This window comes from Pholis gunnellus, assembly GCF_910591455.1.
Source record: "Pholis gunnellus genome assembly, chromosome: 19".
Classification (NCBI taxonomy): domain Eukaryota; kingdom Metazoa; phylum Chordata; class Actinopteri; order Perciformes; family Pholidae; genus Pholis; species Pholis gunnellus.
In genome coordinates, this window is record NC_136546.1 from 3,451,328 (window position 1) to 3,475,341 (window position 24,014).

At 43.7% G+C, this 24,014-nt stretch overlaps 1 protein-coding gene across 2 annotated transcripts in view; it reads left to right on the forward strand.

Annotated features, from left to right (window-relative positions):
- Positions 1-24,014, forward strand: part of cd2ap (CD2-associated protein) — a 53,471-nt gene that overhangs the window by 13,626 nt on the left and 15,831 nt on the right. For both annotated transcript variants that reach the window (XM_079180223.1, XM_079180224.1), the window contains exons 3-12: positions 6,353-6,530; positions 7,556-7,656; positions 9,095-9,221; positions 10,481-10,659; positions 14,107-14,194; positions 14,517-14,611; positions 16,542-16,640; positions 17,634-17,687; positions 19,893-19,929; positions 22,125-22,187. In XM_079180223.1, the coding sequence (XP_079036349.1) occupies positions 6,353-6,530; positions 7,556-7,656; positions 9,095-9,221; positions 10,481-10,659; positions 14,107-14,194; positions 14,517-14,611; positions 16,542-16,640; positions 17,634-17,687; positions 19,893-19,929; positions 22,125-22,187 (1,021 nt within the window). The remainder of the gene's footprint in view (positions 1-6,352; positions 6,531-7,555; positions 7,657-9,094; positions 9,222-10,480; positions 10,660-14,106; positions 14,195-14,516; positions 14,612-16,541; positions 16,641-17,633; positions 17,688-19,892; positions 19,930-22,124; positions 22,188-24,014) is intronic.

Sequence of the window (24,014 nt, forward strand, 5' to 3'; positions counted from 1 at the left end):
CCTACCAGCAGCAGCAGTAAACATCCCATTGATATAAAAATGTCATTTAAATGTAATATTCCATTTAAAATCCAATTTGTAATCTCAGTTTGTGGCTGATGCTGTCACACAGTTGACTCTGCAGCTGGAGACACGCTATCAGTCGAGTCATCTCTCGCTATGACTCGGTAGTACGCTCGATGCACCTGAGCGCTCTGCTGTGAAATCTGAGTTTTCTGGGCGAGGTATTTACACAGCCGATACAAAGTGAAATGAGTCACTACAGAGCAATTAGCTTATCTTCTCACCGCGCATGCCTTTTTGTCTTCGACCCCCCCCCCCCCTTTTATGGTCCTAATCCTTCGTAGTGAGATAGGTAATCTGCTAAACGGCCTGGCCCAGTGACTCGGATAGTTAATCCTCTAAAGATCCTGCTGCCCGGCTGAACTTTGCCCCCGAGACGCCGTCTCTCTTCCTGCTTCTTTTTTAAATGCCGTCGTAGCTGCCGAGGGGGGGGACATGAAACATGTCCGGGGAGGAGATGGTAAGGAGCCCTTCATTGTGCTAACTAATTGACTTGAATGTGTCCCTGGTTCCTTGAAATGACTGTAATCGATGGAAAAGCTTGTCATGAAGATAGACGTGTGATTTGGGTGGGGTTTAGGTGTTCAGGTCCGTGTGTACGAGCAGCTGGTTCAAGTGTTTCTGACTGTCAGAATATAAGAAACATGTTGAGACCTGCTGAACTTTTGTAATCTTAAAAAAATATTTATAGTGCACCACAAAAAAGTTCATATTGATGGATTACTATTATTGTTTGTGGGAGCAATCATGCTCTTAAGTTTTGGAACTACAGTTCCCATTATAAATGTTATGTTAATAGGAACAGGAAGCTTTTTTTATAGGAAAAGCATCCTCGCCTGGTGCATTTCCTTTTGTGTTATCTGCAAAGTAGCTAATATTGTCAAAAAAAGGTATTGAGCTAAAAAGTACTTATTTACCTCTAAGATGTAGCGGAGTAGAAGTATAAAGTTACATAAAATGGAAATACTTAAGTAAAGTACAAGAACATATTATTTACAGTGAAGAGCACAAATTCCAACCAATCAAATCGGGGGAAAAACAAGGGTTGCTTTTGAGTTCCGGAAGTAGTTGTACACAAATGTGAGCAGTTTAAAAAAACTCACAGAGAAATGGCGACAGACAGATCAGAAACCTCCGTCTAGAGGAGTGGAGTGATTTTGCTAACTACATAGCTAGCTAAAACTGATGAAATACACAGACCGTGGTGGTACGCCAGGTGAAGGCGTACAAGAGTTAGCTATCTCCCTGCAGCTAACTAGCTAAAACTGTGAAACACCTGCTACAGATCAGACACCACAGGGTGACAATATCACAGATGTGTCTGGTTATGTTTCTGGCGATATCACCACCAGTCTGTGTTTTTTTTGTCATCGTTTTGTTCATTCTTTTCATGCGGGAGAAAGCTAGTTTGCTATCTACCGGGGGATTTGTTTTTAGCGATGCTAGCTACCCGGGCAAAACCAAGATAGCAGTCGTTCAAGGCTACTCTGGTTCCGAAGTCGTGGACTAAAGTGCACATGAAATAGTTCTAAGCCTTTAGACTCTTGTCCATGGAGATCTCGGTCCGAGTCCTAGAACACTTGGTACAGACTGGCAGCCGTTGGCGTCACCTCTTCAGTGAAGAGCCCAGTGTTTCTCGTCATTTCTATCGTGTTGGCCGCTTCAACCATGAGACCTGTCAAACTTGTGACGGAAGACAAAAGGTCCTTTTGTTTTATGAGTGTGCAGGACGAGGAGATGATGCCTGTATTTAACGTTCAATCTAATTAACACCCCCGTGTGTGTGTGTGTGTGTGTGTGTGTGTGTGTGTGTGTGTGTGTGGATATGGATATATGTGGCGATGTGATGCTCTCAGCAGAGATCCAGTCACACGAACTACACGCACACGTTACGCTTTCCTCTCTCCGCATCCTCGTGTCTCTGTGGAAGCTGTTTTTACTGGAGTTTGTTTCTGCCTCTGTAATTGATGGGGTCTTACTATGATGTACTCTTATAGAGTGCTGCAGGGATGAAGCATTTTTATTGGCCAATTAGGAAGTGGGCATCACAGTGGTTCCCTAGACAAAAAGCCAGTGGGATTTTTTACCATTGGATTATTGCAGGAAATCAGCTCTGTGGCAAACCAACGTTTTTGTTCAGTGGGATACTCTCCACAGATGAACAGCACTATTTTTATTTTTGAAGGGTGAATGCAATCGTGTGGCTAACGCTAGGCTATGAACCAACTACACTACAAGGGGGACTAGTTACTTAGCCACTTGTTACCAACCGCCTTTTTTAAGACGCATAAAAGCTTGACAATTCCAGAGAGGGTTTTATTGTGCAGAATACAATCTCTTAAGCACAGACCTTATTCCAGACACTAAACCAAAAACCCATAAAAAATAAAACATTGACTTTGAGACAAGGGAACCAGAAGTGCAAAAAATAGCTGACTCATTTCCAGGTTTTAGGACACATTCCTGCAGTGCTCTATTCTGTCGCTTTTCCTCTCATGCCTGTTTCAGTGCCAGGTACGCACACACACACACACACTGCTGGACATCCTCTCCCGTGGAAGAGCGAAGTCAGCGCGTGTGAACCAGGAAGTGGACGGTGAACTGGTTCATCGTCCAGCTAAACACACATCTAATTGCTGTTCCTCTGAGCTCCCAGTGTGGCATTTCTTATTTGTAATGACTAAAACTGCGGAGCACCAGACCAGTCCCTCCGTGTGGGTGTGTTTGAGTGATAACAATTATCATTTTCTTTATACAGGAAGTTTTCCTTTCAGTTTAGGTAATACTGACTTGTTGGGCCTGTTTGTGGGCCTTGGAGCCGTTGGCAGGAAAAAGCTCCGTCACCTTTTGTCTGGAGTCCACACAGAGTGACCCGTCTGAGGATCGTTGTATACGCCGTCGCCTCGGTCCTTTAACCCTCTGAACCCCAAAACACGCTGGAGGGATGGAAAAGCATGTTGTTGTTTTTTAAACAATCGCTAAAACTACACGTTTTATCATAGCCGGAAGCTGTAAAGATCGTCATTATCAGTAGGGTTTCATCTTTCCGACGATTGGTTACATAAAAAAACAAAAAACATGTTATTCTACATGTCTCATTTAAAATCTTGCCACAAGTAAACCTTTTGCTTTAATAAAAAAACATTAAATTCTGAGCTGCTCAGCGTAAGCCATGATTGACTCATCTGAGACCAGCAGTCACATGACAACAATTCTGTGAAACTTTGACTGAACTGAACACAGAGCAGAGAGGAGAAGAGAGCTCAAAATATATATATTTATATATATATACACTACCGTTCAAATGTTTGAGGTCACCCAGACAATTTCCTGTCAATTTTCAGTTTCTTCGCAATTTCTCGCATGGAATAGTTTCATTTCTAAGAACAAGAATAGACTGGCGAGTTTCACATGAAAGTTCTCTTTTTCTGGCCATGTTGAGAGTATAATCGAACCCACAATGTGATGCTCCAGATACTTCTATGTAGATATTTCATTAAAAACCAGACGTTTCCATCTAGAATAGTCATTAACCACATTAACAATGTATAGAGTGTATTTCTGATTAATTTAATGTTATCTTCATTGAAAGAAACAGTGCTTAAATATCCCCGTAGTCGAAATTATGAGATAGAAAGTGGAAGTTATGAGATACTTAAACACACCGTCATAGAGCAGCTCTTTGGCTGGTTACTCTACATTCAACATATAAATGTATTGTGAGTACATTGAAGACGACTTTAAACGTGGCTTTACAACACATGAAATACTTCACGTGGGATTGTGCAAACGCACCCTTGAAAGGATTTTAAGCTTTGAACAAAGTTATTGTAATAACTTGTGTTTGATATTTGTAATATGTGATATTTGTTATTTTCTTTAAAAGTTTGATCTTTGATAGAGTAATGTGGGTTTCTTAACCCTATATTAAAAGGATTTAAGTTATAATAACAGAAATGTCCTTAAATATATTTTTACATTTATATAACTGCATGTACAATATTTTTACACTTGAATAAACAATAATCAAATGCAGAGACAGTTATTTACCAATATGTTAGGAGTAGTTACATTTACACAGTCTGACATTGATGCTGATGTGGCCCAGAGTGAAGATGAGTTTGAGACCCCTGACGTAAAGCCTTCATTTTTTTCCAACATTAACACTTGTGGCAACCTGCAGACATGTTGTAGATTCCAGTGTTTTCAAATGTTTGTAAATTAAATTATCCAAGAAATTGAACTTGTGTTTTTTTTCTTTTTTATGATTTATGGCATTGTAACTGTGTTAAACTGCACAAAAGACATCTGTGAGTTCTGTCTACTTCTAGCCATGACTGTGCTGTTTCTGTAGAGGTGCTGCTTCTATAGTGCAGTGAAAGTCAAGGAGCAGGAATGCCCTGAAGCTGCGTGGGGTTCAAAGGGTTAAAATTGCGATCCCACCCAAAAGTTGCTCCTCTGACAGGAGGACGGGACTTCCAACTTCATAAAGAACAGATACATAGAGCTGGAAAGAATAGATTGTGATTTGTCTTCCTTTTTGATCTTGTTGAGTCTAAGTCCAGTTTGGGTTGCTGGTTTTAGTCGAAGGCACACTTAAAGATGCAGGGTTGTTGCAATTTAGCTGTGCACGGCGTCTGCAGAGCAGACTTCTTTATGAACTGTTTGTTTCAAGGCAAGTTTATTTCTATAGTGCCCAGGGTCCAGAATGAGCACTCTCCAGTCGCTGCATGAGTGAATTACGGAGGCTACCCGCCGCTCTGGCCGGTAGAAGGAAATGAATGTTCTACATGTGCGAGATAAAAAGCTGCTGGATTGAGGTCTGTGTCCCTTATTCTGTACTTCACGAAACATTCAGATACCTAACTGCCCTTAATAAATGCACTGAAAGGCTAATAGCACTTTTTTTGACAGTTAAAATATTTCTGCGTACATAATAATAATATTACTACACAATACAAGGTATATCAGTCTTTCACAATGCGGTTGAAAGAATTCACAATAACGACGATGTCTAACATTGTTTATTGTGTTTTAATGACACTCTGAAACCGTTCAAACTATTCACAGTGCCGCACAAAGACGTGCAGTAGAGTGACATTTAAATACAATAAAATAGAATACAATGAGACAAAGTAAGTACAAATAAATCAATAAAAATCAATAATGCACCACACATATAGTTACAGTGCAGTAATAAGCTGCTGCAAAAGCATTCCCCAAGCAGGTTAGGGTCATTAGAGACGTTTAAGTTCCATAATGTTGTGTTATATAGTGATGGACATGTATCCTGAGTCCTGACACTACCTAGTGAAGGTGCGACTTGGACTTTGTGCCTTCCGTCTCAGGGAGTTCCCCGGCCGGCAGAGCAGCTGGCTGCGTGACGCTACATTCAGCACCGGTGGGCTGTGACCAGTGCCACGCAGCACTGCCCCACGTTGCCATAGCTGCGGGTTATTTCGTGTCTCTTCATCCCGGCAGAACGTCACGTCTCGCGTCCCCCCTCCTTGCGTTACGTGACCGCACTGTTGCTGTCTCAGCAGCCTGGGCACTTTTTGCGCACATGGCTCCTGGATGTGGAACGGAGAGGCATTGTGTTTTGCGGCGTAGCGGGACGTTCCGTAGACCACATCAGGAAGTGGTCTGGGGGAACCACACTGTTTTGGCTGCTGTCCCAAGAGGAACAATAGGATCTGCTGAGCTTATTTTTTGCCTCCCTGACGGGTTCATCTGGGGTTTAAGATTGTGGGTTATAAAGTGAGGTTTCCTCTCTGAGAAGATGACTTCATCTTCTATAATGTTTCCCACGTTGTTCTAACATTCACCTATATGTTGGTTAATGCAAAAACCTATTTTCTTCATTATTTAGATGTAATACATCACCTGTTTTTTAAGAAATCATTCAAAATGTCTTGTACGAATATGGATAAGGAATCATGATGTGTTCAAATGGAATCTTGTAAAAGGACGTTTTTGGTGAGAAACTTGTTAACTATCCTGTGTGAAGATGTTTTCTCAACAATAAGAAATCGATGTGTGTGGATTTGAGTTTGGTATCGATCTGGAGAAGTCCTGCTATCGTGACATCCCATAGGACGAGGAGTACGAGTTGGAGATGCAGCTGCATATTTGAAATGGAATTAGCAATGACATAATTTCATGACATCTTGCAGATAGAACGACAGTTTAATAACAGTGATCCTAAAGTACGCCGCATCAGAGACGCGGTGGAACAGAGAGCTTCCCACTTATTGCCGTATCTGGTGTTTTTATTTGTTTTTTTTTGTAGGAAGTGAAGAAGGAATCCAAAGAGGTCAAGGAAACCAAGAGCGAGCCTAAAGAGGAGGCGTCTCTGCCTCTGAGGAGAGAGAAGAGCGCGGGGAACGTGGCCAACCTGGTCCAGAGGATGAGCACCATCGGCATCCCAACCGGCGGCTTCCTGCCTCAGCCGCCGGCCGCTTCCAAGAGTAAGACGCTCTGCTTGTTCTGTGGCTGGAATAGTCTGCGTTAGGGAAGCCTATTTAGTATCGATGAGGCTACTTTATGTCCTCGTCTCAAACCTCCTCTCTCTGTCTCTTTGTGCTTTACTCTGACACGCACACACACACACACACACCGGCTCAGTACTTATCACAACATTTGGCCATAGTATGTGGAGATGTTCTGAAACGGGGCTCACTTCCCAATAATGTGTTTAATACAAATCCCTGTACGGTCTACGCTTTCCTTCCTCCAATGTATTTTCGTTATTTCAGTTCCCCTTCACCACGGGACAGCTGGTGCAGGGCTCCTCCTGCACCAGCTGTCTGCTCTTTACTCTGCACACTGCTGTCAAGAAACCCGGGCCGTGACGTGAATAAGCACGAGAGATTTTGCTTCTTGATTACATTGAAGATAAAGTAAATCAGGACACTTCCTTATGTCTTATTGTTGAGCCTATCCCGACCGTACGCCGGCTACACCTCCCCGTTTCTCACGAAGAAAAAGTCCCCACGCTATCTTCTGCATCTGCACCGTTTGTGAGTCTTCACTGCTCTCGTCATGCACATTAAACCACATGGCAGTCGATCAGGGAACGTAAATGAACAAAGTTGTCCTGTAAATGTGGGGACCAGCTTTGTGTCCAGCCGTCCTCAGTCTGGACTTGAAGTTCTGCTGGATGCCGTCCAGCAGACGTCCCTTGACGTTCACGTCAGCGCCGTTCCTTCTTCGCTCGCTCGGTTTCCCCCGTGTGCAGCCCTGCTTGTTCAGCAGGGTGTGTGCCTGCCGCCTCCCACTGCCTGGATTTACACCTCACTTGCTGTCCCCCCCCCTTTCATATTCTAGAGGAGACAGACATGCCCGTGGCTCACACACACATGCGCGCACACCCAAGCTCTTCTCCACATTTGACAAAACACAGACTGGCACGAGCTCACAACAGGTCGGGTGACTAACTGGTGTGTGTGTGTGTTTTTTTTTTTTTTTATGTCTTCTGACCCGCCCTCCACAGAGCCCAAGAGGAGACAGTGCAAGGTCCTGTTTGACTATCAGCCGCAGAACGAGGACGAGCTGGAGCTGAAAATCGGAGACATCGTAGACGTCATCGAAGAGGTACTTTTTAAATGCGTGAATCAACGCGATAGACTTGAAGTTCTGTCATGAGCGGCTGAGTAAAGCAGGCGTTTCCTGGATTATCCACACGGGCCCTTTTTAATGGCTGACCTGCTCTTTGGTGCTTAGGGTAAACAAGACAGCGGGGCGCCGTTTTTTTGTGTGTAATTTGAGTTGCTTTGGGTGTAATATTACAACCACTAAAACAAATAACTGTTAACCGGTTGTTTGTGGTGCTGGCAAGTCAGAACAGGTAAGAGACGGGAGAGAAGATCTCTTTAGGAGGTAGATGTGTGCGCAGTGGCGACCAACATTAAACGCATATGTGTATTACAATGTACAAGTTGGTCTTTAACATGTCAATTTATACTACTTATACTTATACTACTTACTTAAACAAATGCACTTCTCAGGTTTTTTTTCTAAATGTATTATTTGCTTTGCATTGTTATTAAAATGTGTCTTAATAAAAACGGTATTATCTACGCGTTGTTCATATATCTATGGCACCGCATGTGCAGCGTTCGCAGCACCAGTGGAACCGTTGAGCTTCCTTAAAGCCACAAGAGTTTTGTAAACGATTGTGAAATGGGGGCGGCCGTGTGGCACACTGGGTTAACAGGGTCAAGGTCGAGGGTTCGATCCTTGGCTGGGACGTGTCATGTGTCGAAGTGTCCCTGAGCAAGACACTGAAGCCCTAACTGCTCCCCGGGCGCTTCTCAGCAGCCCACTGCTGCCTATAAGCTATAGGGATGGGTTAAATGCAGAGGTCGAATTTCATGTATGTGTGTATGTATATGACAATACAAATCGTAACTCTTAATAACTTTAAATCTGGGTTTCATCACGCTCGTAACGGGAATATTCACAGCTGAGAACTAGATCTGAGAAAAAAATGGCGCATCACACACACACACACACACACACATTAAGATTGTTGTGCCAAAAACAACAACGCCCGTAATCTCTCTCTGGTGATCTCATGGGGAAGCCGATGTGAACAAGACGGGGACTGATGTGGCGCTACGACTCGCTGTAGTGATGCTTTGCAGTGAGAACCCCCCCCGCCCCGAAAAGGTAGAAGGTCTTGATGAGACACAGTTGGGGAGACGCAACCAACACGAAGAACTGTTTTAATATCCGTCAGCTGTAGCGTCCGTGGCTAGAACGCTTACAAGTCGCTTGGAAACACAGTCGGCTGCTCCGGCTCGTGTCTCTCGTTCTCGGTCGACACATATATGACATATTGGATGAGTCTGGCAACAGTTCTGGAGGTTTAAGACTGGATCTGTAAACACTAACGACCTGATTTCCCCTTCGTCTGTCGAGAGGGGTTAGTCGGGGTTAAATCAGCCATGTTGTTTTTGCATTTTAAAGAACAGAAAAAAACCAAATTGCATTACTATGTCAGGTTGTTTAAATCTTCTTCCCCTCGCAGGTGGAGGAGGGCTGGTGGAACGGCAACTTCAACGGCAAGTCAGGACTGTTTCCCTCCAACTTCGTCAAAGAGCTGGACGCCACGGGAGAGGACGGAGACGCCAACGAAGCGGTCGCGGACGAGACCGGTAAGACGGGAAAACGGAAAACAAGCGCCCCCCCCTCACACATGTGAAGGGCTCAAGGCGGGCGGATTTGCCGCAGTTCAACAAAAGGGTTTCTTGTTCTTTTTCGACTCAACTTTAGCTGTTATTGGATTATTCGTGTCTCTGAAACTTGGCTCACTCGAACAAACCCATCAGGTGTCTCTTGTGTTCCAGGTTATAGCGTCTAGAGACCGAGAACATTGGCTAAATGGAACCGCCCTTTAATGTATCAAAGAAGTGCTCTTATTGACGACTTCAGCCGAAACTTCTAGGTAACAGACGCAGAAAGAAGTCGAGGGACGTTGCCAACAAAGTGTTAATTAATTAATAATAAGAGTCCAACAAGAATAACAAGCTCTTCAGTACTCCTCTCTCATGGTACAGTACAATAACAAGCTCTGTTTGCATGTGACGGCAGCCGCCTGCGTCAGAGGACAGAGACCATTACTTTCTCTCATGTCTGCCTCAAGTCCCCCCCCCCCCCCCCAGGTGTTACTGAAACAAGCCTGAACAAGACGTTTGGCTGAGGGTTCAGACGTTTTAAGCCTTTTGTCTGCTAGTTGTGTGACTGGGAGGTCCAACAGCTCTGTGCATTAAGTTCCCCATTATGTGTTGGTGTACTGCAGACATAACGTTTTTTAAGAATGAATATTGTCATTCATACATTTTAGGAATGGTGTAATGTAATCTGTGTTCCCTCACAACCAGAGTTCTAGCACCTTCTGGTGGCTGAAAGGGGAATACAATGTGTATTTTCCAAGAATAACAATGTATCTTGTCCTATAGACCCTTTCACAGCCTTGGGCAACAGAAGTCTTTCCAAAGCTGTCTCGACGAGTCAGCAAGCTTTAAACGTTGGGGCTGAATTAAAACCATCGCCCGATGTCTGCTTGTTGCATGTTCGGTTGTCAGAATTGATACTCCAACAAGTCCACAAACCAATGGGTGACGTCACGACGGCTACAGACACTTCTTAGCCTCTGGTCGTCACTTAATGGTTGGCGTAGATACTGAACACAGATGAATATGTATCTGATACTGATTGAAGGCTTTTACAAGGACGCCTACATGTTCAGTTCTTGTTTTCAACAGCTGATATATTCTACTATTCTCTAGTCAAACTAGACAAGCGTTTGCCGTGCTTCCGTTGCCATCATAGTTTCCAAACTGTAAATGGGTCCATAGAGTACTGCAGCAGTAAGATGTGATTAACTCACCACCGCCGTGTCTCTCCTCCGCAGATGGAAGTGGAATAGAAAGCGGCGCCTCCCCCGCGTCCCCGCCGCCCGCCTCGGGGAACGGAGTCATCGCTCAGCCCAAGAAGATCCGAGGCGTCGGCTTCGGCGACATTTTCAGAGAAGGGTCGGTCAAACTAAGGGCCCGACTGCCGAGCCACGAAACGGAGGAGAAGAAGGAGAGAGTAAGTGAGAACGTGCAGTCTATGAAATGTCGTTCTAGCCGAATGTGCACGTACATCCCACTACTCCCCAGTGTCCCTGTTAAAGTCAGTCGATACGACTTTTTCAAATGTAAAAGTGCATAATCGTACACACATGCAGGCCGCAGTGAATGAGAAACCGAAAGATTCACACCCACTACTGTTCACAGAAACAATCTAGTCAACTCACTCAACCAGCGGTCCTTCAGTTTCCCAACTCGTAGCCGTTCTAAATAGCCTGGCATCGCATCATATATAGCGGCAAGTTATGCAAATTAGATGAGCTGCGGCTGGGCTCATTTCCATCTGTGGTCTATGTCAATAACATCCACCAAAATGTTTCAGTCCTGACAGTTACTTAGGCTATGTACACATGTGTGAGTCTCACTTCTATCTCTTAACTATCTATACGACTCATGTCTATTCTCTGTGGAGGAAGATGTGCCTTTCTGCTGTTTACTGCCTGCACTGGAGGAACAGTCCCAGATTCACCAGAAGCTTCTGTTTTCTGTGAATACACTGGTTTCGCTGTCATCGGCACGTTCATTGACCGTAAATTCAAGCAGGAAATATCACACTGACGCACAGTTTAAGATCCATTTAGCCAGTGTGGAAACAGGAAGTCTACTTTTTTAAATGGAAAGAAAACCCAATTATTATTTTTTCTGTTGTTTATTCGTTTATTTCCTATTTTGAGCTTAATAAACCATACCTATGGAATCAATGGGCTCAATGGCATGTTGATATGAAAGGGATGGTTTGGAAGAGGTGCTTCTCCATAGTCTGTGGAGGGAGTTTGGAGAAACTATTATCAGTTAAAGTTGACGCCACATTCAGAATATTTGCACCGGATCACCTTGCTGTCAGACAGCTATAAAGCCGACGTGTTCCTACAGGCAACTGAAGCAGTTATATATGATCTCGCCCAAGCCTCCAGGCTCCATTGGGAAAACAACAGTCTCTTTACCTCGCACAGCACGGGAGTGGCTGTTCCACCGCTGCCTCCATCAGGAGCTGGCTGCAAAATATAGACTCGTTTCAAAGCATTTAACAGCGACTAGTCCTTCTTTGTATAATCCCTCGACGTGTAAACGGTGCTTTTATCAGTCAACTATTTGTGACAGTCACAGAAATTCAGCGGGGCACGACGAAGCACCGCCGGGATTCCGTGGTTTTCTGGCGCGCGCCTCTCACCACGGCGAGCGTCAACTCAGCTTAACAGATGGAGGCGGCGGCAGACAAGCAACCCCCGTGTTCTTCCTGTTAAAATGACTTTTCTTTTTTTCCAATGGAGTCTGGTGGCTATGAGGATCACACAGATGGATACGAGGACTTCAGTTTCTAAATATAGCGTACACTTAAAGTGATATCGATTTGTTTTAGGTGTCTACAGGACGTCCACAGCAGTACATTGCTTTACTGCTGTGCTGGTACTCCTGTCTGGTTTTGTCCAAACTCCATCTACTGCAGTACTACACTGACTGTGGAGAAGAACCTCATCCAACCACACTCCCAAACGTCCGACTATGCCTTTAACGTACTGATGTGGCCAATGATGGCGTGGGTTCACTGCTTACTTCAGCACGTGACTGCGTTCTGAAACTCTTCCCTTCTTCTCCTTGTCTCTCCTCTTCACGACAGCCCTCCTACTCCCTTTCACCACTAACACGGCTTCCCTCGCTCTCCTCCACTCCTCACATGTCGCATGCTCTCACGCTCTTCCTCCTCGCGGCCAAAGATCTCTCCGCTTGGCCTCGACCAATCCTCTCGCTGCTCTCTGCAGCAGTATGGAGGACATGAAGCATCCTGCTCGGGACGTTTCTTCTCTTTTGGGATGATTTTCAGTTAATCCGAACTGTTCTGTTGTAGACCTGCCTGGTTACGTTTAGCAGGTTGATATTATGCTTTCATTTCTGTTAGTCACCACAGCATGATAGTACTTTTTATTTTTGGGTTTTTTATTTCCATTTAGTCTTTTTTATTTATGCTGTGACTGAATAATCATCACTTACAAGCTGTAACATCAGACTTTACCTCCCTGTGAAGCAGAAAAGGTGTTCCACAGTTTACTGTCTTTGAGTAATTCTTCTTTCTTTCCATATAATCTACAATCCTAAAAGGGTGGGTCCATTATTTCTTTATGTTTTCTGTTTTTACATGATTCTGTAGCTTCCCAATGCTGTTCTTTATGCCTTCAACACAACAGTTTGGTCGCAGTAGGTACGTTTTTGCGTCAAAATGCTATATTTCCCCCAAGCGTTTCTACAAAACGTTGTTCCAAGTGGCCTGACGTAGGTTTACGCATGATGACGCTGCTACATACACAGTTTATATACATCCTTGTATTCAGTGTATAGGTTACCGCATGAACAAGTCCTTAAACCTGGAGATGTTACCACAAGCTTAAGAGATTTCATCGCTTTGTTCTACGACCTAAAAGGATTCAGTAAAAAGCCTTCCGTTGAGTTTTGAAGCTTTTGCGCTAGGCGGTAGCTAACAAGTGTCTCAATGAGACGACTAGACGTCTCCTCTAGAACACTGGTCCTCCTTTAGCTTAGTGGAGGTGACGTGAGGTCATGTGACTCTGGTGGAGTTTTGTTTACTTCGTCCAGTTGCGTTCACACTTTCAGTGGTAAAATCCCATCGTCTTTTGTTGATGCTAACTTCCTGGTGGCCCATTAAAAATCCTCAATCCCATCACCACTCTATTGCGTACAGTAACTTAGATGACGGTGGCGCGCTCCTTAGCCAGGAGAAGCACTTAGGAGTACCAGCGAGGAAGCTCAGTAGAGTGCTGCTGTGGACGCTACGCTAGTTTGTCGCTAGTCACACGATAACAGAAACAAACGGACGGACCGAGGCCGCGGTAGAGCAGCAGATCTCGTGTTCTGCCGTGTTAAATACTGCTTTTGTTAACGGGATCTGGTGACTTTGAAGAGCCCAAAGATAACTCCTCCAGTGGCCCGTTGAAACGGGCCGTCAGACAGCCTGCTACGACGGGGGGGACGGAAACCGTTCTGTTGCTTTCTTCAAAACCACCATTGACAAAAACAGTAATTTTAGCACACTGTAGAAGAAGGGAGAATACACACAACGCTGACTCACCTTGTGCTTGCATTCACATTATTCATAACCTTATTGATCAGCTCACTTTGGTAACTTACATCACATGAGTTTTTATCTGAAAACCTCTGAAAAGGATGCTGCTGGACCCGCCCCTTTAACTGCCCTTCAACCCCCCCCCAAAATTAACAGCATCTTTCTCACACACACACACACACACACACACACACACTCCACACTCACGGAGCACACGTGACTCCGCTCATTGGGTGCAGACAGGAACCCGTCTCACAGACGGGGGACTCCGCCACACATCCACTCATGTGCGCTAAATCATTTCCATCTGTATGGTTTGCTCCATTTTAGCCAATCCCATCATTACCATCCGCTGCAAAGCCCGCCCATCCCAACATGACAGACTCGCAGAGAGCGGACGGAGACGGCAAATCCAAAGGTAAAGCACCGCAAAAGTACTGCAGAGGACACTTTGACGTGTGGAAACCTGTATTGTGTGTGTGTGTGTGTGTGTGTGTGTGTGTGTGTGTGTGTGTGTGTGTGTGTGTGTGGTTCTGTTCATCCTGTTTACTTCTAAAGTGGGCGTGCTAGCTCTGTTAGCATTTCTAGCGTCTGTCATTAGTTAAAAGCTCGACTGTGTCGTTTGGATATGATGAAACCCTTATTATTGATGTAAACCATGTGTGTTTGTGTTCATCTAATGCGCTCCGGTTGCTTTCCTTGAATCCTTGTTCAGACCCTCGTTGTATCTGTTTCCTCAGCAAAAGAGTACTGTAAGGTGACTTTTACCTTTGAGGCGACAAATGAGGACGAGCTGACCATCAAGGAGGGCGATATCATCCGCGTCCTGAGCAAGGTACGTGTTCACCAAAGGAACACTTCACCGCTTGGTTTCTGTGGGGGAAACATTTTCACAACGTTTTCCAAATTTGTCAGCAAACCTTTGCTATTTGCCAACTTTGTGTTTGCACCGTGCCGACCCAATGAACTGGGGTGAATGTTTTCATCGACTAGTTACCAGTGTTGGTCAAGTAGGCAGCGACATCTGGAGTTCAAGCTAAATGTCCAATGCTCATACAGTGCAATTTACTGGAAATATGCTCGAGCCAAAACCCAAATCCCCCTCAGGCCATTTAGACAAACGGCCAGCAGTTGGCCCGAGGGCCGTAGTTTGGCCACCAATGAGTTAAATGGGAGAGATTTGATGAATGAACATGTATATACACGCTGATCATAAGTATTATTCTAAAACAAAACACCGTCTAAAGTCGTGAATACAAACTGAAATGTTTGTTGAGGCATTTATAAGTCATCTTTTTTTCTTTTATTTGGTCACTCTAATTATTTCATATTTGCGTGTCGTCTGAAATGAATGATTGCCAGTAGCACCAGTAGCACCAGTAGCACCAGTAGCACCAGTAGCACCAGTAGCACCAGTAGCACCAGTAGCACCAGTAGCACCTCTGTGTTGTGAAGTTGACGGATTTGATCCAGAGGACTGGCGCCGTATAGAGCGACTGATTACATGGCAACCAGCCAGCACATAGAGATACACAGGGTACACCCCAGGTCTCTGAATTGCATTCCCGTTTCCCTCACTTGCATCTTTTCCTTGCGTCTCTCCATGCATCCCCGGTAGGAGGGACTAGGATGCAAGGAAACCATGCGAGGAGAGAGGAAACGAGGAAATCTGTTTTAAGAGAAATGAGACGTTCTTATTCTCCGAAGCGTCACGTGAGAGTAGAGGTGTTTTCTCTCTGTAGCCTTTTACCTCTTTAACAAACGGCATTGAGTATTTATACACAGTCTGTAGTATTTATACTGTGTTCTGTGTCCTGTTTATAAGTGCAGGACCGATTTCTACCGGCGGGATGCGTTTGTCTTATTTATGAATTAATTGCGTCTTTAAATTCTGAAGTCGTTATTTAAAAAACAGAATGTGATTATGGTTTCTCTTAAATACTGGAATTATTTGATTAGGCTCCATGTTTCAGGTTAAACTTAAATGATAAAACTCATCAAATACTCAGGACTCACGTGACTGAATAAAATGATGATAAATGATGTAAAAAGCTCTCTCTGACTTTAATTGTTTCATAATAAAAGTCATTGAGGGAAATATCAGATCATGAAAAGACAAATCTTTCTAATAAATGAAGAAAGTTGTTTGTGGTCCTTTTGTTGTTCAGACTACAATGAACATCTATTTAAACCAGACGGTGAATCAGAAAACTAATCAAATATAAACTAGAGTTTAATCTGATCCGTCTTCACTCTGGTGTGAAACTCCAGAGATGTTGAGAATCACCAGCAGCTGCAGCATCCAATCCCATAACTTATGAACAACGAGGGGGCGTGTCGGTCGCTGAAACACTTCCTGGAAGGCTGCTCTCAAACACCCTCGCTCATGGCTCCTCGGAGATCCCTCCTCGCTCGAGGAAATGACAATTAAGAGGCTTGGGATTGGGCCACAGACAGTTGGCTGGCTCAGCTGCCTGTGACATCATGTTGAGGTGTGATGACTCTGACTCAGAGGTTGTGAGATGGAACGGGGACTCCTTCAGGTGCCCCACTCAGACTGTAGTAGAACGCTACCACCATCTAGTGGAGACAGATGAGAAGTGCTCTTTTTTTTCTTCTACCTTTCTAGACTGACTTTAACTTTTGGATGGTAGTTTGGGAAGTTTCATTTATTTTCTTTAGAATCTGCCTCTTGCTGCAATGTAAATAAATAGCAGGCCCATTGGAGAGAATGTGACTTTTTTTGGGGGGGGGATCTGCTACAGGACACAGGAGAGCCCGGCTGGTGGCGAGGGGAGATCGGGGGCAGAGACGGCGTCTTCCCAGACAACTTTGTAGTCGCGGTGTCTGAAGCAGAGAAAGAGGTGAGATCAGTTTAAGAGCCTCGTCTAAAGAAAAGACTGAAGTCGTTTCAGGACAAAATCTAGTCTGCATGAAAACAAAAACAAATGAAAATCATGTCTTCACTTTTCACAGAGTTCAATCTTTGAAGCATCAACAGTCCTGATAATAACTTCCAAACATTCATTTGTTTTCAGAACTTAACCCTTGAAAGGCCTATTACTACTTTTTATAATAATGATAATGAGTACTGTGTGTATTTCTCATGTTTTAGTGTCAAAGAGACTACTGGGGACAGCAGTTTTTAATGTCCAGTATTGAGGGAGAACGCCGTTTCCGGCAGTTTAGTTTTGCTTGTTTTCTTCGTCCCCCCTCAACAACCCGAGCTCGTCAGTGGTAGAAGCACTGTTAGTGGCCTTTAATGAGCAGCGTGCCTGTATGTGATTACATCGCAGCCCGTTTAGAGGCTACTCCATCTACTGCGTTCCTCCATTGCCCTGATTAGTCAGTTAGCCATAAAAACATGGGAGAACAGGTTAAAAAAAGACTAAAGTTACCTTTTAAAAAGCTCCATAAAGCTTCCCATGGAATATGTTTAGAGCCTGGAAATGTTCCATCTTAACGCCCTTCCACCCAGATACCTCAGCAGATACCAATGACACTGAGACGCATTCAAAAACCAAAAAACTATTCCTCACCCTGCTCATGTTAATCTCAAATCTTGACGCATGGCGGTCCATGACCTTACGTCATCTAATTGATATTATGGAGCAGTAAAGCACAGCTTATGTTTTCCACGTCACACATTGAATTCTGACAAAGAGCTTTCCCACTATCGGGTAACGAGGCCGACGGATAATCAGCCGGATGCATTTCGGCTTATTGCTCACACGTCTTCTTCCGGGAATCTGTGACGATCAGTGAACCGGCTTTTGAAAAGCAGCTGCAGCGAGGCCGTGATTTCCACAGCCGTCATTACTTTATTTGATCCTGTCGTCCTTCTGTCCGTGTTTCAGACGCCCGCGTCGAGAGGCTCGGTGAGATCATCTCCCAAGCAGGAGTCAGAAGAGGTAAGCCGCCGGTGATGTGAGTGCCGTGAAACACGATGGGTTCCTCTTTGAAGGGACGGTTGAGACTTTTTGAAGTGGTATAACCTATAGCGGATGGAGGTACAGACCCTTCTCTTCAGAGCCACCAGACTCCCATGTGTGTCTCTCTGTCTTACACAAAGATGCTCAACACAGAGATGAAACAAGTGTCCTTATAACCCCGTGAAGGATACACTGCACTGAACTGTGACTCAGTGACCAATCTCTCTCTATATAAAACATATTTCTCTTGTGTGAAGAGCACCACGTCTGAGGGCAAAGCAAGGCTGGGCTCATAACCTGTTTTACAACATAGTCCTACCGCTCACTACCTCACAAACCACAGACAGCACATCGAGCAAGACGCAGTGGGCGGGTTTCATAGTACAGTACAGACGCTGGCAGATCACCGATCAGATTACTTCCTCTACATTCAATCATCACGACCATCACAGCGACCACGAGACAACGAGCATCGCCCACTCCTGGTGAAATGCCCTGATTATATAATCAGCCAATAGAGTAATGAATCCATCACCATGACAAACTCAATGCTTGACTGACAATTATTCTTTCAAGTCCACATCTGTGAGCTCAGGTTATCACACAGGGTTTTGTGAGACTATAGTGGGCGGCCCTCGGACCCTCTGAGGGGGTGTAGGGGGCATCTTCCCCCCTAATGGAGTTAGATGCATCAGTCTGGTGCACTTTGAGAGCCATATTAAGAGGCGGGATCTATGGAGAACTTGCTGTTTTTCTGTCTGGTGGAATATAACTAAGCACACTTATTCAAGTACTGTACTGAAGTACACTTTGAGGTACTTGTACCATACTTGAGTGTTTCCATTTGATGTAACTTTATACTTTTAGTCTAATACATGGGAAACATGAAGACATTAGTTTGTATTTAGGCTTCTTTTCAGATTATTGATACAACATATGAATAACCTATGATGTATTGTTAAGTAGTGTACAATTATAAAGTATATACAGTAGTTAAAATGAGCTCCACCAGTGGTGAAGGGATGAACACATTAATGCATCAATAGTTCTATCCAATGATATAGGCCTACTGTAAATATATTATGTAAATAGAGTATACTTTTACTTTTGGTACGTTAAATATATTTTGATGCGAATACTTTTGTATTTTTACTTCAGTACCATTGTGAATGCAGGACTTTTGCTGTCGTATTAAACAATTTAATCATAAAAACACTGTATAAACATGAACAGCGATGACAGAAAGTGTCCCACTCAGATACCGGAAGTCACTTAAGATGTACGCTTTGGGATGAGTCCATGACGACATCAAGAGCTCCGGCTCAGTTTGTAGCCTTTTAACGTTTGAAGGCACTCGCTGTACGGGGCCGCGGTCACCCGGTTCTATAGTCGTCTGAATGTGCACGTCTGCTGCATAATCACGGCAAGATATGTAGTCGTCCGATAATCTGAGCTAGCGGTGAGCGTGTAGCGGTAGAACAGAAGAGAACGGAGCTTTGGGGATCTCCACATGTCGTTACGCTCAGATGTGTTAATTACAGACAACTAAGTGGCCTCCGTCCTTCAATAGGAATCCACGCAGTGACGTGTCGGGAAGGCCAGCGCTGAGATTTAATAACACCACAGAAATAATTATACACTCTGTGTTTTGAAGTGCATGTCCATCAAGGACTATTGACAAGAGCAGTCTCAGTGAATAGTTGCTTATTAAGCTGACCTTCTGGAAGAATGTGCTCCGGTCACGCCTCCCTTTCAAGCTGCTGTTGCCATGGTGTCTGCAATCTCTCTCTACCAATGATCGAAACGAGGAAAACGAACGTTGTTCTTATTGAATATTCTAATAGAAAGGCAGTGGTAAAGCAGGTTCTTTAGCTTCTTCATGTACAGGCTGGGAAGCATGGTGGAAGTCAACAGCATGTGTATTACATGATATGGTCTCTGTTGCATCAGTGCATTGTTGCCCAGCCTTTGTACTGGATGCGAAAATAATTTGCAATCTTCCAACCATTAAAGGCTTAAGTTCCAGGCTGGGGTCTGGGATATTATTAGATGTTCTGTGTTCAGACCGAACCCCTAATCCGTGGTCCTTTTCTCCCTCCCTCTGGCTTTTGATTTCTGCAATTGAGAGAACAAACGTGAGTCGCTCTGACCAATTTTTATTTTCTCACCCTCTCTTCCTGTCAGAAGCCGAAGAAGCCACCTCCACCATCAAAAAGCATAGGTAAGTACCAGCGTCTGCCTCATTAAACGCCCCCAGCTCAGTGGGGAGTGTGAGCAAATGGTGAGACGTGATTAGTGCTGTGGAACACGCTGGTTCTCCAACAAAAGCCCACTGGATACTGAATCACCTTTTTACACTGAGTGTGCAGAGCCACAGCAGGATCAAACCACAAGGCTAAGTCAAAGTACACAGTCAGATTTCAATTATTATTATAAAGAATAAAATGTGTGTGTTGTTGTAATTCTCATATCAGCCACAAGAGGCTGAAGTGCACCATTACAGCATTCATGTTTTCCCTAATGGCAGTTTAGAGCCAATTTAAATACATTTTTAACCAAAGAGTCCACGGAGAAATGTAGAACTCACCTGGAAGAAGTGTTTAGTGCTAATTAGAACATGGAGTAGTGTTTTGTGAGTATTACAACAACAACAACAACAACATGTCCCACCTGTGTGACAGATGGAAAAAGTAACATAAAAAAATGTTCACCTGTTCATGAACCCAGGAGAGAAAACTAAACATGTAGATCAGACTTAGAAAACGCATCACCAGAATTCTTCTTCTCTCTCTCACTCTATGTGCTTAGTTGTAAGACAGACAGCATGCAATGCAACTCACGTCAGCTCAGCACGTGCTGTGTCCTTGAGTGTGTTCTGCAGAGCAGGTAGGGGAGTGTTGAAGTGTTAAATGGGTTGTTATGGTATCCAGATGTCCAATCCCCCCAAGGCCAGTGTCAGTATAGAAACGGTGCATGAAACAAAAAAAGAAAAGAGGCAGAGAACCTCTGACTTTACCCGATGAGAGCAAATTGTGTTTCCTTTTGCATGATGTTTCCAAAATCCGATCAGGGCTGAAAACGGCCAGTAATCCCATTACTTAAGTGCGGTTCACCAGGAGAATGGAGAACGTACATGCAGAGGTCGATGAGGGCTTTTCTTTTTCCTATCTCCTGGCACGTGGTTACCACATGAGAGAGGACCAAGCGTTACATGTAGAGTTGTAGTTCAACTCAATGCATGGAACGTTTCAAAGAAAACCCCTTGTTCCAGATCTACGTGGTGCTTTCACTTAAAGCGTTTTGCAGTTCTTCTTTCATCGAACATGGAAGCAGACGGCAGCATAGTTTGAATGGTAGGGAGACACCACCTGTGAATAGAGTAAACATGTGAACTAATAGATATATAACCATGAAAGTTCCACTGTTGTTTACTTACATTAAGGCGATATATGCAAATATGTACACATTTCCAGAAGATAAATCTGAACATTAGATGAAGCCAGGTTGAAAATCCTTCATTTTGTGTACATATAGAGCCAAAGGTTTTTACTGAGGATATATTTTTATCACTACATAAATTGGAAAATATTGTCAACAGCCATAATAAAAACACAAACAAGTTCTACAAATCAGGATATGAATGATAAATGAACAATGAACTCTGTAAACATCTGTAGAATCCAGATGGAAATGAAAGCAGAAGGTTTGGTGAACGTGAGCGCTGCTGAAGTGGACATCTGTAAATGTACATACGATTTGAAGACAGTACTGGTGAACAGGGTAAAAGAATAACTAATCTATCACTAGAAAACCTCCCCAGTTGATTACTTAGAGTAAGACCATTATGTTTTGTTTCTCTGAAATTTTACATTTATACATGCAAATGAGGCATCTTCTATTGGTAACTTGTGGTTAATTTAGGGGAAATCTACCGACGCAAAAAGACAAATGTAGTCAAATGTATTTTTCTCCCCACTTGTCTGAAAGAAGAAATGTTATGGACGCAAAATCGGCCAAAGTCGACCAGCGCATGAAAAAATCAATGTTTTTTCCTTTAGTGTCTCGCCTTAAAGCAGCAAGCGCTTCATATCGGCACCAAGATCTGCAGTTTGCAAAATACACGCTTGCATCATCGTTTTCCTGTCTGCACAGGAAGTATTTGCGGAGCGTTTGCATTCACAACCTCTACACCACTACACTGTGTTACAGTTTGGTGTGTGTCTCTCTGAGAAATCTGTGTCTGTGCACAGAAAAACCACATGCGAGTGCATGAAGCTATACATGCACAGTACAGTGTGGGCCAGATGGGGGGGGTGTGTGTGTGTGTGTGAGAAAGTGTGTGTTCCTCCTCATTGTCTGGGGAGTCTTGAATCAAGTCGTGTTCGGACTGATTGTGGACCATGTTTCGTTTTTCAGCTCTCAGGCCGGAGGTTCCCAGCGCCGACAAGAAGCCTCATCCCATCAGACCAGAGGACAGAGGTAGGACTGTCCATCTTTACTTCTTCACCCTCCTCAGCTGTTTCTATCCTCTGCTTTGCTCAACGTCGTTCTCACCTTTGCATCACTTGTTCGAAGCTTTGACCTCTTTTTGTAAAGCGTGGAACACTATTCCTCATGCGCTGTGGTCCGTGTCACCACTATTGACCTGATGTAACCAGGAGCCATTCTGTTTCCTTTTAATTCAACCGTGCCTTCTTCCCTTTGTGACTTCTTACTCGGTGGTTGAAGATGCATCATAAGGGTTAGGGTAACAAAAAAATAAGTCTGGTTGTATAGAAGTCTATGAGAAAATGACTACTTCTCTCTTGATGTATTTCCTCAGTAAACATTGTAAACATGAGTTTATGGTCTCAATCTCTAGTTTCAAGTCTTCTTCAATTCAGCATGATGTTCATTTAGTAAATGATGGTACATTTAGAGTCAAACAGACCATAAAGCAGGGGATGCTTTAGGGCAGGGCTACCTTGTGATTGACAGGTCGCTACCACAGCGTTGTCCGGTCTTGGAGTTGTCCATGTTTTCGTCTTAGAACTGTAATCCATTCACAGTGTTTTTAGTTCATGAAAGTTGACTATAACATTTGGGTTGCCTACAAATGTCTTATTCAGCGTTTGGTTGTACATAGCTCCGCCCTCTTGTGTCACTTCCGGTTGAAAAAACAATAACATGGCGACGGCCATAAACTAAGTTGGCGACAGTCAAAAACCAAGATGGCGACGGTCAAAGTGCCAAACTCGAGGCTTCAAACTCATAGTTCATAATCTGATGGTTGATGTCATTGTTACAAAGTCCACTTCTTGTATACAGTCTATGTTTTGAATACAATTCGTCCATTTAGTCCAGTCTAGGAATCAGGCCTTCCAAAGGGTCGTCAGATTAATAATGGGAGAGGAAAGAAGAAAACAGTTCTGCTCGATTGTTGGATGTCACGTAAAATGACGCAAGACCCTTTTTTACCATTGTATTGTATTAAGATTATCATATGATTTTAATGGAAACATCTTAATCTGAAAAGTAATCATATCTCCTGGAGTATAAAGAAGCATAAACAAGTAATCAAGTGAAGTTCAAGTACCTCAAAATTGTACTTAAGTACTGTAAGAGCCTTTTTGTTGTTTTTGTTTTGTACTACCTCCCACCACATGGGGGCGTAGTGCTGGTGGGAATTGGGGCACAGGTACATAATCAGTCGGGTCATTGCAGACAGGTGTTGCTGATTTGGCAGGGAGCAAACAGTTTTTGACCGTGCGACATCGACCGTTCCATATTGAAGGAATATAAGTGTTATCATTTTGGTTTATGTAAAGGAGAAATAAATCGTTTATATTGGGAGTGGAATTCGTTCTTGGGCACGCGTCTAAACAAACAGTTTCAGCAACCGTGGTGACCTTTTTTTTTTTTGGGAAGCAACGGGGTCACTACAAGTACAAAGCTTGAGTAAATGTAACTTTCCACCACTGTCTATTCATTTCGTCCTTCTTTCAGCACTCCTTCCTTCTTTCTTTTTTTCAGTGTATTCATTTTTCCTACATTTGCTCTCCGAGTTTCATCCTTGCTCTTCTGTTACTCATGCTGCTCTTCCTCCACGTATACATAGTGTGAGAATAGTCTCTTAACTCTAGACACCGTAGCATTTAGCGCTCTTCCTCGTCGCCTGAAAGGCATCTCTTTAGTTTTGTGTGTGACTCTAGTAATGCTCCTTTGAAAAGCCTCAAGCAAAATTGTTCCTTGTAATTGGTTATTTGTCTTTTGCCATCCGTCCTTTTCCATGTTTTCTCTGTCTTCTTACATTTTTTGATTAGATTT